This window comes from Pelobates fuscus, chromosome 8 (genome assembly GCF_036172605.1).
Source record: "Pelobates fuscus isolate aPelFus1 chromosome 8, aPelFus1.pri, whole genome shotgun sequence".
In the NCBI taxonomy this organism is placed as follows: domain Eukaryota; kingdom Metazoa; phylum Chordata; class Amphibia; order Anura; family Pelobatidae; genus Pelobates; species Pelobates fuscus.
This window is the reverse complement of record NC_086324.1, coordinates 77,174,540-77,193,622: the sequence shown is the minus strand read 5'-3', so window position 1 is coordinate 77,193,622 and position 19,083 is coordinate 77,174,540. Positions and strand designations below refer to the sequence as shown.

The 19,083-nt window shown below is 37.5% G+C and overlaps 1 protein-coding gene across 1 annotated transcript in view; it reads left to right on the top strand.

Moving 5' to 3' along the window:
- Nucleotides 1-18,339, top strand: part of LOC134571622 (carboxypeptidase O-like) — a 178,305-nt gene extending 159,966 nt beyond the window's left edge. The window contains exons 9-12 of the mRNA XM_063430089.1: nt 7,809-7,899; nt 9,557-9,759; nt 10,466-10,550; nt 17,022-18,339. Of these exons, the coding sequence (XP_063286159.1) occupies nt 7,809-7,899; nt 9,557-9,759; nt 10,466-10,550; nt 17,022-17,281 (639 nt within the window). The 3' untranslated portion in view covers nt 17,282-18,339. The remainder of the gene's footprint in view (nt 1-7,808; nt 7,900-9,556; nt 9,760-10,465; nt 10,551-17,021) is intronic.
- Nucleotides 18,340-19,083: the final 744 nt, after the last annotated feature.

Sequence of the window (19,083 nt, the reverse complement as noted above, 5' to 3'; positions counted from 1 at the left end):
TAGAGGAAGAAGAGTTGCAAGAAGAGTACAAAAAAAGAGAAACATTAGAGAGACACCAACCCATTTAAAAGAAAGAGATCACAGTATTTTTAATCTATACAAAAAAATTTAACCTCTACCCAAATTTCAGTTTTAAGCAAAGGTCTTAAATTTGCCCCCACAAAACCTATTAATCCATTCCAAGCCTTTAAGATATTGACAAATTTGTTAGGAAGGCCACTCTAGACATTTTACATACTGACAGGGACACTTCTACTGACAACCCTTGTACAACCCTTAGCCATCCTTCAATAATAAGAACTAATTTGAAAAAAAAAAAAAATTCTACTCAAGTTTCAAGTCTGGTCCCATAGAGGTATTTGAAAAACTGGTATTAAATTACTTAAACAAAATGAAAAAATATAAACATCAACACCTCTCCACGAATCCTATAAGCGGGGATTGTACTGCTGCATGCCATACATACTAGAGCTAATTCAAGCTCTACTACACGTGAGTAGGACTACAATAGACCCTATTGTCCAAATATTTACCTTCTGGTATTGCACCATTATTTTCTCCTCTCTCCACAAATGGATCCAAAGGAGTTGTCCCCATTCACCCCACACAGAAAATATCTCCCCATATACTATCATATTTACAATAGTCTGTTTTGGCTGAACCTTTTCTTGTCTTGTCTTTTATACTATCCTTGTTAGTAGGGCTTGGAGGAAGTTCTATTTTTAGGTTTGCCGCCTCTTATACTCTTCACATATAGTGTTGGTTTATTTTAGCACTGTTCCCTTTGTTTTTGCATCATCAGTCTGCATTTTTTGTCTCTAGATAATACCAATCTTAATTTTTAAAAGCTGAATTATACACCTTTTTTATATGGTATAAAATGCTGGCCTCATGATATTGTTGGATAATAGGAAAGCTTAAACCACCCATTTTAGTGTCTTTTGACAGTATTTTGATGCTGATATGTAGTATTTTGATGCTGATACGTAGTATTTTCCCTTTCCCCACAAAATTCCTGAAACTTTATTGAATTAGCTCTAGCCATGGGGATGGAAAGCCTAATGGTAACACCCTGAATAAATAGGTAATGTTTATAATGTTGATTTTTCTGTACCACAATAACTCTTTGCTAATCCATTCTTTTAACATTATATGCATGGATTTAATATTATCAAGAAAGTTACTTTCAACTATTTTATTATGTCTGTTGGAATAATAACACCCAAGTATGTAAAAGTTATTTTTGAAAAATCAATATTATAGCTGTTGCTAATCTCTTGTTCTTTTTTATTTAGATTAAAAGGTTGGGCATTTTTTGTTCAAATTTAATTTATAGCCAGATATGTAACTGAATGTATTTATTTCTTCCAGCAGATGTTTTTAATGATGTATCTGGATAAGTCAGAAAGATGAAAATATCATCCACATATAGACAGATTTGATTTGATATATATATATTTTTTTAGTTCTTTATTTTTTCATCTTGACAAGGGTAGCAATATGACGTTCGCAACATGGCTTGTGTAAAAGCCCATCAATTCGCAACACATATAAACACTGTCATATATATGAAAAACTTATGCATTACATCTTGTATGCTAGGGGTTGGCTTTTCCTGCTACTTGTCAAGGGTTTTTCGTTTATTAATAAAAACAGTGTGTGATTGTCTTGTCCCAGCTGTTGCATTTTTTGTTTTTTGTAGATCACAGTAGGGGTGAAATCATGTTGAAAACATTACAAAACAATACGCATCAGATTAGTGATACTTAACATACAGGTAACTTTGCCTCTGTGATAACAACAGCATTTCGTTTCTATAACGGGTACGACATTTTGTTGCTAGTTGTTATAAAGAGCTATCATTTTTGTTGTTGAATAAGTTGGAGAAAAACCAGCGGTGAGCAATTCAACAAACTTTCTGTGCTGAGTCGCTTGTGGTGGCTATCATAGTGTATGGTGTGTGGGTTGGGACTGTTTTACTTGATGTGGACCCTGTTTAGTGACAGAGAGCTGTTGTGTGAGTCCTTGTGATGGGCTCTGCATTCATGTCCCGTCCCTTGGAAGGAATGTAGAAAAAGTATAGAACAGTGGTGAGAGAAGGTTAACTAGAGGGAGGAGAGGTAGGAAGAAGATGATGAAGGGAGAGAGTGAAGAGAGAAGGGAGGGGGGGAGTGTGCTGGTGTGGTACGGGGAGCGGCACGGCCGTGCTACGCCTTTGTGTTCACCACCCTGTGGGGGGCCTCCCGTCATTTTCCAGTTCCCCTGTGGGGTGGGATGGGGTGCATCAGGCGTACTCACTGTTAACCCAGGGTTCCCACATGTTTTCAAATTTGGTCGGGGATCCCCGTACTCTAGCTGTAAGGTTGTCCATTAGGTGAACTTCCTTAATATTGGATATGACCCGTTTAATTGGCGGCATGTCTACCTTTAGCCATGACTGAGCTAACGCTCTCCTAGCTGCTAACAACAGTTTTTGGATTAACCTCTGTTCCCTGTTCGTCCAGTCGTCTATTTGTCTGTTTAGTAAATATGTCCAAGGGCTAAGCTCCGGAGCCCTCTGGAATATTTTCTGGATTATGTTGTATATTTTCTTCCAATAAATTTGTACCTTTGGGCATTCCCACCACATGTGGAGGTAAGTGCCCCTGTGGCCACACCCCCTCCAGCAGTCGTCGGATGGTGTTTGTTTCATGTGGAATAGTTTGACCGGGGTGGTGTACCATCTGAGCATTGTTTTGAGGGTTGATTTGATTTTTAACTGGGTAACCTTTTATTTCTTTATTATCTCAAATTTTTGTGGCAAATGGTTCTATCGACATGATGCATAAGATAGGGGATAGTGGGCAGCCTTGTCTGGTTCTGTTTTTTTAATTCAAACCACTCTGAACAAAGAGTGGGTTGAATTATCCACTAACTTAGCTGTTGGAACAGTGTATAATGATTTCATTGTGGCTAGTATCCAGTTGTTCAGGCCATAACACTATAGTAGTGTGGCAAACATGTACTCCCATCCGACCCTGTCAAATGCTTTCTCTGCATCTAATAACAGGGTAAGGAGGGAAGTAAATGTTCTTTTGGCCAAATCCAGAATATCGATTGTCCTTCTAATATTATTACAGGATGACCTTCCTGAGACATAGCCAATCTGGTCATGATGTATTATGTCCAAAAAAACAGTGGTCGGCTAGTATTGAGGAGAATAGCTTTGTATCTACCTTTATTAAGGAGATTGGACGGTAACTAGTCAAATCTGCTGGTTTCTTCTCTTGTTTTAGAATGGGTAGAATATTTGCTTTTAACATCTCTTGAGGGAAGGAACCTATGGTCACAATCTCATTAAATGTATTGACTAAATAGTCCGCAATTTTGTTTTTGTATAATTTGAAGAACAAATTACTGAAACCATCTGGACCTGGTGTTTTATTTTGTGCTAATTTTCCCATTGCTCTTTCTACTTCTGCTATTTCTATTATTAGGTTTATTTTGTTCATCTTTTCGTTTTGAATTAGAAGTTAAATTGTGTTTTTCAAATATGTATTAATGTCCTGTTTTGAAGCTTTCTTAGGAAGATTATAAAGTTGTTTTTAGAATTCAGCGAACGCTTTTGCTATTTCTTTTGGTGTCATATAAACTTGATCTTTGACTTTTATTAAAGAGATTCTTTCTTTTAATATTTTTTTTTAGTTTGTGTGTTAGCATTTTGTCCCCCCTATTGCCTCTATGATAGAATTTCATTTTAAGCCTGTTCAAGTTTTCAATTGTTGTTTTTAGTTCAAATTGTTTGATTCTATTTAGAGGTTTTTTTGAGTTAAAAGTGTAAATTATTTTTGATTTCTTGAGAAAGTTTATAGAAAGTTTATAGAATTTTATATAAAGCTCTGATAAGGAAGCACCTCTCACTCACTTTCAAGAGTTCTCTTGAAAGAAAAGTTTAATTGTATTGCGGATATAATCTTGATTTAATTGATTCTTAAGAATAGAATCATCTAGACGCCATGCGGTTCTTATGATCTGACCACACGTTATCTTTTATATATCCTTTAGGTACTGTTGACTATTGACATATCTGTGCCTCCTCTTTTCTTGTTTTCAAGTAAAGATGCCGAGTAAACATGCCTGAATTTGCTTTCCCACCATTTTTGCTCCTCATTTGCTTTCCAGTGGGTTTCTTGGCTAGTATTTCTATAGCCTCCTTTTTCATCATTTGTAGCACCATTTGTCTTTTAAAATTAGAGTGAAGTCCCTGTACATTAACTGTCAGGAATTTGACCATGTTGTTGGTTTACGAAAAGAAAAACCTGACCCCATTCTTCGTCCCTTGCTGGCATTCACAAAACTAAACATATATACAAACATATAGACAAAATGCAAACATGTGGATGCCATCCTGAACCTCAAGATAGGCATTCCACAACCTTTACCCTCTCAATAGAGGGCTATAAGTGTGACCTTATTCTCTCGGACAGCCGAGGAAAAAAGGGTAGACTTCTAAGTTCTAAGAACCTACGACCGGGGGATAAGCTCCTAGTTGGGGTGAACAGTTACAAATTCTAATATCTTAAAATATAGTGGGAAATGCGTCTCCTAGACGATATGAGATGGATACCTACCATCCTCGAGGCGGGATGTAAAATTTTCCTAATTTTCATATGGCAACTTGTTCAAAGCAACTCTGTAACTGTACAATTTGTCTGAATTTGTTTGACATTGTCTAAAAATCAATAAAAAATATTGAACAAAAAAAAATATAAAGTGGGAAGCAAAGAGAGAGAACTGAGGAGAAGGAAAATAAATAAATAAATAAATAAAATAAAAATGTTTTCCTTTGCCTCCACTTTATATTATGGTATTATATTAAAAGACTTACTGCCCTATTGCCCTGTTATCATATTGTTTCTCCTTTCCTTTCTCTCTTTCTCTTCTCCCTTTTTCTCCCTGGGTGAAGTTTCTACTCAAAAATCAAATAACTCTTTAGTGAATGTGTCTCCAGTAACTTATTTATTCTGTTCAAAATAGTAACTATTTATTTTACCAATGCATGTTTTTTCCTTTTGTGTGTTCTACAATAAGATAAATGCTATCTATATTTGGAAGGTAATCTACAATTTATTATAAAAATTGTTATCAGTACAAAAACCTGATCAAGTGCTGTATGCATAACTTTCCATCTTGTTATCCCATTTTTTCCTCTTTTTTTTCCCTTCCCCCTTTCTCCTACCCCTTCTTAATTTTTTTATATATCTTATCACCCCCCACTTCCCAGTATTCCTGTGCTACAGTTTTCTTAAGTGAGTGACTTATGTTTGTCTTGTACGTGTTTTGCAATAAAATATGAAGGAGATGTTGAGCCTTCTGTGTAACCATTTGCTCTGTTATATCCATTACAGTGTCTGTGTATTAATTAGTACTTTTATAGCAGCACCTCAGAGAGAGAAAAAATAAGAAAAATAAAATAAAAAGGGAAATGTACTTATATATAATACTTAATTAGATTCTAATGCTTCTGTTATTTGAAATGATAATTTTTTGCCTTCCTAGAATAGGTTGATGGAGGTTGGGAAACCCCAGATATATCTAGTACTGTTTTGTCTTAATTTTTGCAGAGTATCCGTAAAAGATTTGTAGCGTATTCTTGTCTGATTTGAAAGGTCTGGGAAGATTAAAACATCTTTACGTTTTTCATTCTTCAGATTTTTTTCCTCTTGTTGACTTTAGAATGTTCTCTTTAAATAAGTAGGACTGAAAGCTGGTGATGACATCTCTTGGCGAGTTGCTCTTCAGCGAATTTGGTTTTGGTAAGCAGTGTATTTGTTTAATTGTTGAATTAAGGTCTTTATCATCGACTCCTGTCTCTTTAAAATATTGGGTTAGGGATTCCCTTAGTTGTTGTGGGCTAATTTATTCTGGGAGGTTTCTGAAGCGTAGATTATTTTTCCTTGTGTGGCCTTCAAGCACTTCTAGTTTTAGATCTTCAAAATTTGTCATTTTCTCTGCTAGAACACCAATTTATTTTTTGATGTCCGATTTTAATTCTTGTGAAGCATTTTTTTTTAAGAATTCTTGTAGGGTATTATGCATTTCCTGGTTGGCCTTTTGATATTCATTGAGTCATCAATTTCTTTAGAGTCCACCTCTTGTGGGACTTTAGTAGCTTGAGGGGAAAAGAAATCATAGCAGATACTCGTTTTTTATTTTCTCTTCATTTTTTTCTTTCTTTGGAGCGGTATTATTAGTTGTTTTAGATGCCATTTTGTGGCGTCGTTTTTTTTCCCCCTCCCTTTCTTTTATCCTATCTGATTAGTTCAGCCTCAAATTTACCAGATTTTAGTTTTGGAATGCACCGTTTGATAAATTTTCCGATCTCTTCTGGCTAGCAGCAACAACATTTTTTTTTGAGGAGCTTAGCTCTGTTGGTCTTTCTTTTAGGTTTTGATTTATTTTAAGCTTATGTTTATGAGAGAAAGTGTACTCCTGATGAAAGTTCCTGAATGGAACTGAAACGTTGACTGTTGACACTTTTTAGTAAAATAAGTTCCTAAGAACGCTACCTGGGAGTGCTGATTTTTTTCATATATATATATCCTACTGTAATGCTTAAGATGACTGAAAGTTCCACGTTTAGGGTCAATTTATAATGGGAAGTTTGTGAGGTGAGTCTCAGTTCTACATGTTTTAGGGGGATCCTAGGTAACTATGGTGAGTGTGCAGAACCTTTCAGGTTTGAGATTTCTCTTATTTTTTTTATAGGAGCAATAAAGTGCTTTTTTTCACTTAGCATTCTACTGTACAAAGTATTGTTGAGTTTGAAATAGCACTGGTTACAGAGCTAGTTCTAGTAGAAATCTAGGGAAATACATACTTGTATTCGTCCGTGTTGAGAAATTTGTATTTTATGTTCTGCTTATATCTGTCACATGTTCATCCTCACCTTGTGGTGTCCGTAATGGCAAATGCCTTTCTAGCATTAATGGAGGTGCTACTCAGCAGTCCTTTGCTGGTGGATCTGACTCCTGCGGCATGTTGAAGGACGCCGGCTGCTGTAGATCAATTGCAATTTGAAACCCCACGTCCGCCCACGGTATTGACGACGTCGGCGTGCGTGTGACATCACACAAAGGACGCGCACGAACATTCTAGAGTCAAAGGCCGGTTATGGCCAATCGGATCTGAAGGAGGCTTATTTAAACTCATTTTTCCTTTTCCTCATTGCCCTGTCGTGGTTTCCCTTGGTAGGTTTTCCGAGAGTGTGTTCCTGAGCGTTTATTTTTGGTTATTGACCATGGCTTTGTTTGACTTCCCTGTATTCTGGTATCCTTGACTTTTGGCTTTCCCTCATCGTTGTCTCATTCTCACCTTGGTACCTAGGTATACCCTAAACACATTTAGGACTGAAACTAGAACCATTCCCATCATAAATAGACTCTCTAAATGTGGAATTGTAAGTGATCTTGAGCATTACATAAGGGCAAGAATATGTAAAATGTGTGTTTATAGATTGTTGTGTACCATGACACAAAGATGGCTGCCGTGAGTAATCAGTTAAAATAAAAATAACTGGTGGTTTTGCAATATCAACATATAGAGGTAATCATTAAAAAAAACAAATTTTAAAAATGTAAAATGATCAAGTAACCAATTTATTGGACCACTTCAGATAAACTGACCCTGTCACAAAAACCTCTTGGAAATTTGTCAAACAGCCCCAGTTTTATCTCTGATCCATTATGAGATTAAAAAACAATACATATTCCTTTTTTTTTAGTTTTAATAAAATGTAAGTGAAAAGTGATTAAAATTTCTTTGTCTAGGAGAGGCTCTGGAGAAAATCCCGCTCTCGTCATGAAAATGGCACCTGTTATGGGGTGGATCTTAACCGAAACTTTGATATAAATTGGTGCGGTAGGTGACCTCTATTCTATATGTGTGGTGATTAATAGGGAAACGATGTGTGTGTTATGGAGAAATTGGAGCATGTTTAGTTTTCAATTTGCTTATTTGATAATAAAAGTTATGACATAAATGTCATAAATATAATGATGCGTGCACTATTTTTGTAAGTTCAAAGTAATCAATGATGATGATTTCATTAATATAGGGGTCTTCAGGATCACCAAGTAACCATGGGAGGCCTGGTGGTATATCCCTAAAACCATTCCCATACCACTTGCAGTGTCTAGGTACAATAAAAGGGTTCTCTGCTTCTGATCTCATCTCCTGGCCAGAATTTGGGGGAAGCGGAATAGTTTATCTATGTCCGTATTGTCTAATTTACCAAGAGAGAGCCCTGTGTCCTTCTTGTTACCACACTTGTCACAGATTGGACATGCATACATCTATTATTAGTAGAGGACCAGGTGGTTTTGAGTTACCAGAAGAATGCCCATTATCTATTACTGTAACACAGCCAACTCCTCAGAAACAGTGGACATGGGGAATCCATCTGTCATTAAGTGCTTACTAAAAGCACTACAGAAAGTCACAATCTCCACTCAGACCTCTTCTTATATCCCTACAGTATACAGGTCACTTTCTGCAACAGATAAATCAGCCGCATCCCTATTGATGGCAAAATTGACTAATATGGAATTAGGAACTTCTGCATTAGCAATCTTAGGGGAGAGTGGACTGTATGTGCCTGGAGGACCAGTAAAACTGGTTTAAAATAATCCATTACTTATTGTGGGATGGCACCATGGTACTTTTTTTTACCATAGCCACAATAAACAAATGTAGTGGTTATGGTTCCCAGACTGATCCTTTAATTTAACAGGGATATTAGAATTAATCATCATTATATTATATAGTCATTTGAATGTCATGTGAGTTTTGTGAAGTGATTTATCTTTGCGGAAAGTTATTTTAACTTAGGGATGATTATTCAACCAATTCTGAAAAGGAGCTACTTCCATTAAGAACTTCCATGCAGGACTTAGTTCACTACGTGAGAGTGTCAGCTTATTGTTCTCAGCCAATGAACTAAGGGGTATGTTCACTAGACCATGACTGCTGATGAATCGTATAACAAATCTTTGGTTAAAGATAGCTTTCTATAACAATCCAGCTATATCCCAAATTAATTTTTGGTCTATCACATTCAACTTTTTAATGAATGTTTAGCAGTCAAATAGGTAGGAAAGCTTACAGAATACTGTTGCAATGTTGTTCTTATGATTCCACCTTGAACTAAGAAGTCCACAAATAAGGGCATTGGTCTCAGTAATTACACAGATGTCCCATTGCACTCCAATACAAAACTTAACTAAGAATCATATGGATAAAATCCAGTCAACAATCTAGTAAGCTTAGATTTTTGTCTGGTAACTATCTCAGTGGATTGCTCTGTGTTCTATGACCTTGTTTGCTTGTGCAACTTAGTATGAAAATTCCACAACATGATGTTATATGCTTACAGATGTTGAGAATGTAGAGAGTTTTTTTTTTTTATCAGAGTGTCCTGATTACTTATTGATTAAAAAGTAAAGATTATAATTTCTTTGTACCGATAGACAATAAAAATGCATTACAACACAAACACTTTATTCATATGCATTTCCAGCTCGTGGATCTTCCACAAACTGCAGTATCGATTCTTTCTGTGGAACTGCTCCTGCATCTGAGCCAGAAACCAAGGCAGTGGTGGATTTCATCGAGAAAAAGAAGGCTGACATTATTTCCTACCTAACGATCCACTCATATGGTCAACTCATCCTGACTTCTTACGGATACACCACAGAACTTCCAAGGAATTATAATGAAATGGTGGGGATATTGGGCGGGCCCTTACTAGTTTAGCTTTCTATCTAAGACTTATGACTATGGACATTTGGATTATGTTATGAGACATTTACTGTGCCACCACTTGATCAATGTTGTGCTGAATGTATGTAAGATATATGTATATGAGTCTATATATATATATAAAAAAAAAAAACAGATCATATTTTACTCCTTATACAAATCTTTTAAGTGACCGGTGCTTGTCAGCCACAATCCATAAACAAGTATATAGATAGCACTCACAGGGCTTATTAAAAAATATATAAAATATAACTTTGATTTAGCTCAAAAAAATGAAAAAAATCAATGTTTCAGTTTTACAATTAAAACTTTCATCAGGACAGAGCTTGCACTGTCTGTAACATATATAGAAAATATATACCCCCCGTAAATTAAACACCCAAGTACTCACTACCTTACTCTGCACAAGTTATTCCAGGGACGACCATTGCCGCCATGCTTTTAAACTCTAACCCAGCGTAAGAAGTGTGGGAACTTAATTCCCTATGCAAATATGGTAAGAGACCAAGTTCAAATAGGTCCCCTCTAGAGCCCTTACACATAGCTATTCATGTTTACATATACAATAACAGATACTGAATACATAATATGCCAGATCATGTGACTCTTCATTTCTTATACCACCATACTGGACTGTATTTAAACTATACATTTATCCTCCGATTAGATCAAAGTAGCACAGATGGCAGCCACCGAGTTAAAGAAGAAACATGGCATGGATTACACTGTGGGGACTTTCGCAGAGCTCCTATGTAAGAGTCATGGAATTATCTTATGACATTCTGATATTGAGCATTTATTCGACTTCCATAAATGTTGCTGTATGTCTATGATTATATGTTGTTGGTATGTTATATGGCACAATATTGCATATCATGGCACTGAGTTGGTGCAGATGAGCACATTCCTAATGCCACTCTCTAGGTAATTATATTAGCCAGTTGAAGACTGTGGCAGCCAGACTGCAAATATCTTATAAACACTTAATTAAAATCACATTTTTTGATAGCTTCCCGAAAAGGGGAGGTATGGTTCTGTCATGGCCTTTTATTGTCCACCCATTATCCCTTCCAGCCATATGTACTATAAAGAAACACTTCAAATACCAGTACAATGCATTGTTGTTGTTATGCCAAGAGTGCCCAGGGTAAGCACTTAAAGGGACACTGTAGTCACCTGAACAACTTTAGCTTAATGAAGCAGTTTTGGTGTATAGAACATGCCCCTGCAGCCTCACTGCTCAATCCTCCGCCATCTAGGAGTTAAATCCCTTTGTTTATGAACCCAAGTCACACCTCCCTGCATGTGACTAGCACAGCCTTCCATAAACACTTCCTGTAAAGAGAGCCCTATTAAGGCTTTCTTTATTGCAAGTTTTGTTTAATTAAGATTTTCTTATCCCCTGCTATGTTAATAGCTTGCTAGGCCCTGCAAGAGCCTCCTGTATCTGATTAAAGTTCAATTTAGAGATTGAGATACAATTATTTAAGGTAAATTACATCTGTTTGAAAGTGAAACCAGTTTTTTTTTTCATGCAGGCTCTGTCAATCATAGCCAGGGGAGGTGTGGCCAGGGCTGCATAAACAGAAACAAAGTGATTTAACTCCTAAATGACAGTTAATTGAGCAGTGAAATTGCAGGGGAATTATCTATACACTAAAACTGCTTTATTTAGCTAAAGTAATTTAGGTGACTATAGTGTTCCTTTAAACCAAACAGTACAGGGCTTAGCTGATTGGCTGAAAACATTGCTCAGCTGACACTCTCAGCCCATGACCAAGCTCTGCATGGCATGCTTTAGCTCAATGGAGACCGGTGGCCCGATGCAATCAATTTGACTACTTATCTCAGGAAGACACAATACTATAGTGCTTTCATTGTTCCTTTAACCCTTAAGGACAAAACTTCTGGAATAAAAGGGAATCATGACATGTCACACATGTCATGTGTCCTTAAGGGGTTAAATGATACTCCCAAATGATTATGGATAGAGATTATCGAACAATAGCCTCTGAAAACAAATAAAGGGTGCTATCCTAAAGAGACAATCCCCTAAATCAGGGGTGCCTAAAATGTAGATCCCCAGAAGTTGGAGAACTACAACTCCCATGGTGCTTTGCACGCCTTTAAACTGCTTTACAATGACAAAGCATTATGGAAGCTAAACGATAGACATCAATTTAACCCCTTAAGGACACATAACGTGTGACTTTTCATGGTTCCCTTTTATTCCAGAAGTTTGGTCCTTAAGGGGTTAAAGTAACACAAAAACTTTTTTGCCTTAAAAGTCATAATATACCGTATATACTCGAGTATAAGCCGAGTTTTTCAGCACATTTTTTGTGCTGAAAAACCCCAACTCAGCATATACTCGAGTCAGAGTCTGTATTATGGCAATTTGCATTGCCATAATACAGACTGGGGGGAGAGGGGTGCTGGCAGAGCTGTACTTACCTTTCCTGCAGCTCCTGTCAGCTCTCTCCTCCTCCGCGCCGTCCATTCAGCACCTCGGTCAGCTCCCAGTGTAAGTCTTGCGAGAGCCGCGGCTCTCGCGAGACTTACACTGGGAGCTGACAGAGGGAGCTGCACAGACCGCGCGGAGGAGGAGAGAGCTGACAGGAGCTGCAGGAAAGGTAAGTACAGCTCTGCCAGCACCCCTCTCCCCCCACTGAACTACCAATGACACTGGACCACCAGGGAAGGAGCCTCCCTCCCTGGCCAGCTAGCAAGCAGGGAGGGGGGACGAAAAAAAAAAAAAGATAAAAAAAAAAAAAAATAATAATAATAATAATTAAATAATAATAAAAAAATAAATAATAATATAAAAAAAATAATAATTAATAATATATCAAATGCCCACCCCCACCAACACATACACAAACACACACTGCATTCATACACACACTGCATTCATACACACACTGCACTCACACACACACTGCACTCACACACACACTGCACTCACACACACACTGCACTCACACACACACTGCACTCACACACACTGCACTCACACACACACACACACTGCACTCGCACACACACACACACTGCACACACACACACACACTGCACTCTCACACACACACACACACACACTGCACACACACACACACACTGCACTCACACACACACTGCACTCACACTCACACACACACACACTGCACTCACACTCACACACACACACTGCACTCACACACACACACACTGCACTCACACACACACACACTGCACTCACACACACACACACACTGCACTCACACACACACACACACTGCACTCACACACACACACTGCACTCACACACACTGCATTCATTATATACACACACTGGAAATAAATATTCAATTAATATATACTCATACACACACACACACTGCACTCACACTGCACTCATACACACACACACACACACTGCACTCATACACGCACACTGCACTCATACGCGCACTGCACTCACGCACTGCACTCATACGCGCACTGCACTCATACGCACACTGCACTCATACGCACACTGCACTCATACGCACACTGCACTCATACACACTGAAAATAAATATTCAATTAATATATACGCACAGAAAGCAATAAAGTGGAAACCACCTTCACAAAAATAATAAGATACAACCTGAGGAATATATCCAAAATTGGAATATTCTATATAAGCATGTAATAAAATCTGGAATGATAAAAAGTGTATATCATAGCGTAACACAGTAAGATAATGATAATAAATTGTGGAGTAAGTAATGCACTCACAAACAAAAGTGTAAATCAGGCCTCTCACCCCCCTGGGGTATATGTAGTATGGGACTTGATAGTAGATCCAGATATCAGAATGTCTTCAGAGAAATGGGAAAAAAAGGACCATGCATAGTGAAGTATGTATAAAAATATCAAAAGAGAATTTATTGGTTACACTTACAGACATAAAGTGGTAGTAAGCATGTCTCCACTCTCAGTGGAACTGGAAGGCAGAGTAGAAAATACCAGACACAGATCCAATCGGAGTAGCAGAGTACAGGAACAATAAAAGGACTATAAAACAAATAAAATCAAGAAACAGTCCGAAAAAGTTCAATATCCAACGCGTTTCGTCCGTGGTAAATGGAGGACTTCTTCAGGGATATGAGTAGATTCGAATGTGTGGGAACTTTTATATCCAATTCAATCTTCCTTAATGCCGTTCACCGGCAGCGTGTGTTCCACACTGGAACGCAGAATTGTACTTCCTGTGACGTCCATCCGTCTGAATTGCGCATGCGTGATCGGGGAAAGAGTTCTAAACGTGTTTAAAGAACCGGCACCTAAATGCGCATGCGTGGAAATCTGAGTGATAGAGAAAAATGCATATACACCAGGCGAAATGTCGCCAAAGAGATTAATGGAGAATAAGGACCAACGAAAAACGGCAAATAATCGCCGCGAGATACAATTGTAGAAAAACAATAAAAATATATACTAGTGGTATACATGAATATGGATAAGCAAAAGGACAGACATATGGGGCATAGAAATCCCAATACCCAAAATGAATGTCACAATGCTAATCACCACATTGGTGTATAGATCAGATACAATACTCCTAAAATAACATAGTACAAAACATAAAATAACCCAGTCACGATGAATTACCATACAAATAACAATATGCTTGAAATAATTATATGGATATATGAAACAGGGTTGACCAGCCAGTGTTAACAATAACCACAATCCCAGGGTACATTAATATTAATACCTGTAGAGGAGGAGACAAACTCCAAGAATTAATACGCCAGGAAGCGTTTTGGATTTACACCCTTAAAACACTACATTATGGTCTAAACGCTGAAATAGACTTGTCAGGCTTAATTTAATCTGATATAGTTATTATTGATAAAGTATTCTAGGTATTCCTTTTTTCTCTCATCTTATGTTTCATGTTTCTTGTTTTTTAGTATTATTATTTATTTTTAATTTGTATTTATGGCCTTTTTAGGTCATTATTAATGTACCCTGGGATTGTGGTTATTGTTAACACTGGCTGGTCAACCCTGTTTCATATATCCATATAATTATTTCAAGCATATTGTTATTTGTATGGTAATTCATCGTGACTGGGTTATTTTATGTTTTGTACTATGTTATTTTAGGAGTATTGTATCTGATCTATACACCAATGTGGTGATTAGCATTGTGACATTCATTTTGGGTATTGGGATTTCTATGCCCCATATGTCTGTCCTTTTGCTTATCCATATTCATGTATACCACTAGTATATATTTTTATTGTTTTTCTACAATTGTATCTCGCGGCGATTATTTGCCGTTTTTCGTTGGTCCTTATTCTCCATTAATCTCTTTGGCGACATTTCGCCTGGTGTATATGCATTTTTCTCTATCACTCAGATTTCCACGCATGCGCATTTAGGTGCCGGTTCTTTAAACACGTTTAGAACTCTTTCCCCGATCACGCATGCGCAATTCAGACGGATGGACGTCACAGGAAGTACAATTCTGCGTTCCAGTGTGGAACACACGCTGCCGGTGAACGGCATTAAGGAAGATTGAATTGGATATAAAAGTTCCCACACATTCGAATCTACTCATATCCCTGAAGAAGTCCTCCATTTACCACGGACGAAACGCATTGGATATTGAACTTTTTCGGACTGTTTCTTGATTTTATTTGTTTTATAGTCCTTTTATTGTTCCTGTACTCTGCTACTCCGATTGGATCTGTGTCTGGTATTTTCTACTCTGCCTTCCAGTTCCACTGAGAGTGGAGACATGCTTACTACCACTTTATGTCTGTAAGTGTAACCAATAAATTCTCTTTTGATATTTTTATACATACTTCACTATGCATGGTCCTTTTTTTCCCATTTCTCTGAAGACATTCTGATATCTGGATCTACTATCAAGTCCCATACTACATATACCCCAGGGGGGTGAGAGGCCTGATTTACACTTTTGTTTGTGAGTGCATTACTTACTCCACAATTTATTATCATTATCTTACTGTGTTACGCTATGATATACACTTTTTATCATTCCAGATTTTATTACATGCTTATATAGAATATTCCAATTTTGGATATATTCCTCAGGTTGTATCTTATTATTTTTGTGAAGGTGGTTTCCACTTTATTGCTTTCTGTTTTCTACTTTTGGTGTTAGTGAGGTTCACCTGGAACCACTTTCAATTTAGCAGTTCTATTGCTTATGGTTAGTGGGTATACTACTGTCTTGTCACTTTAATATATACGCACACACTGCACTCATACACACACACACTGCACTCATACACACACACTGCACTCACACACACACACTGCACTCACACACACACACTGCACTCATCCACGCACTGCACTCATCCACGCACTGCACTCATCCGCACACTGCACTCATCCGCACACTGCATTCATACGCACACACTGCATTCATACGCACACACTGCATTCATTATATACACACACTGTAAATAAATATTCAATTAATATAATTTTTTGAGGATCTAATTTTATCTAGAAATTTACCAGTAGCTGCTGCATTTCCCACCCTAGTCTTATACTCGAGTCAATACGTTTTCCCAGTTTTTTGGGGTAAAATTAGGGGCCTCGGCTTATATTCGGGTCGGCTTATACTCGAGTATATACGGTAATTGTCTTGAAGTAACTTTATACAAAAGTGTTTTACTGACTGAATTTGTTCATGTTCTTTCATTTAATGATATAACCCTAAAGAAAAGAAAAAAGAAACATTAAAAAAAAAATGGAACCATATCGTGTTCAGCTAGTAGGATAGATATAATTTGTATCTATATATATATTATTTTTTATTTTTTTTAAACCAAGAACATCTAAAGAAGGCATGCTATGAGATGCTAAAATTCTAGTCAGCATGGCCTAGAGCTCTCTATTAATTCAGCTGAACATAAGATGCTACAGACAGAGTACAGCTGTTCTTCCTACCTGCAGCTCCAGTACAGTATACACAAAGTGTGAAACTTTATTGGAATAAATGTGTTTTATATAGGTTGGTGCAGAAATGAACACAGCACAAGAACATTTTTTTCTAACACGATTCTGTCCAGTGCTTAACTGTGCCAGAATTAATGTTATTTTCATTATTATTATTATTATTATTATTAATTGTTACACATCTTATTACTTACGGTAGTTTTTTTGTCTTTATTGTATTGAACGCTTATTCATAATTGTAAATTCTTTCTACAGATAAAGCTTCTGGAACCTCACAAGATTGGGTACATGATCTTGGGATAGATTTCTCATTTACTCTGGAGTTAAGAGACAATGGAACTCTCCAGTTTATTTTGCCAGAGGACCAGATCCGTCCAACTTGTGAAGAGACAATGGCGGCAGTGATGACAATTATAGAATATGTCAACGACACATACTTTCCGAATAAGGCATCAGCTATTTCTACTTCTCTCTGGCTGAGTCTTCTCACATATGTTTTTCTTGAAATCCTGTGACCTTCTGTTCATTACATTTATTTTAAAAAGGGAAGTGCCTTTTAGGGACTGACAAATGTTTTTTTTTAGCATTTGCACAAATACACTCAAATGTATGTTGCATTCATAGGAACGATGTGCAAAAAACTGATTCATAAACATTTTAAAATAATTTGGGCAAATATTGGGTTTTGTTTGGGCATGTAAGATGGAATTTATTTTCAAATTTGTCAGTTTCATGTGACCAACAGTTAGTGGTGGAACAACCGGTGCATACTTAGGGGGCTCATGGGGTGGCCCATTCACTTAGGGCCACCCGATGGCAAAAGTGTTTTCAGGGACCTTGTTAGTGCTGTGGCCCTTTAAAAGTGCGACCGGGCCCATATAGTATTGACAGCGCTGGGAGGAAGTGGCAGCCGGTAATTTCCTCCCAGCTAGTGCAAAGTCACAAGGGAGGGAAACAGAGAGGAGGGGAGCAGAGTGGGATTCTCTGAGTCAGATCTTCTGACTCCCAACTAGCCAGCCGACTGGACCCGAGGGAAGTCACCCATCCTGCTCCCAAAAGGTAGGAAACAGGAGGGTGGCTTAAAATGTGTACATTTTGCCTGTATGTGTGTCTGCATATGAATATATCTGTGTGTCTGTATGCGTATCTATATGTGTGTCAGCATATCTATCTGTATACCTGTGTGTCTGTATCTGTGTCTTGTATCTATCTGTGTATCTGTATGTGTGCATGTATATATGAGTGTCTGTGTGCATACATTTCTGTATGTGTGTCTGTGCATGTGTGTCAGAGTATCTATTTGCATGTGTATCTGTGTTTCTGTTTGTCAGTGTATCTATCGATTTTGTCAGTGTATCTATCGTGTGTCTGTGTGTCAGTGTACCTATCTGCATGTGTATCTGTTTTTGTTTATGTCAGTGTGTGTCAATGTGTGCATCAATATCTGTATGTGTGTTTGTGTTTCTGTGTATCAGTGTATCTATCTGTGTGTGTCAATGTGTGCCCCTGTGTATATGTATGTGTTAATGTACCTATATGAGTGTGTCAGTATTTGTATGAATGCCATATTGTGTGTCTGCATGTACGTCAGTGTGTATCTGAATGTGTGTCAGTGTGTATCTGTATGTATCTGTATGTGTGTCAGTGTATTTGCTTGTCTGTACCTGTGTATCTGTATTTGTGTCAGTGTATCTGTGTGTGTGTGTGTGTGTGTGTGTGTCAGTGTATATGTGCATACATCACAGCATTCAAACTGCAACACTACACACAAATTCAAACGTCAACACTGGATACAGACACAGCCCTACATTCAAAGTCAAATACTACACACTAGTAAACCACTGCTTTCAAATGGTAACAGTACATAAAAACACACACTACTCACAAATACACCAATACATTCACACACACATACTCCATATAAAAACATGCTGCCCAGTGCTAAAAATACAACCTTGCAACGATGATCAAATGGTAGATCCTTTTTTTCATCTTTACGATAGAGGGGCCCCAAAAGAATGTTTGAGTCAGGGCCCTCTCTACTTTAGTTCCACCACTACCAAAAGGTATGTACATTTGTGTGAAATGGAACAAAGCATTTGTCCATCCCTTCAGTGTCATATTAGTGAGACCAGAATCCATGCAGGTGAATTATTCTCAGGTGCTTTTAGAAATTACACAGAACCACTTGGGTGTGTTAATAGTATAATCTTCCAGGTATAAAAACAGTCCACTGGCATTGTGATTCTGTTTGCTGGGAACAGGGTATCTTTAAACAGCTCTTTCACTTTCATGAATAATGAATGTAAATATGAAA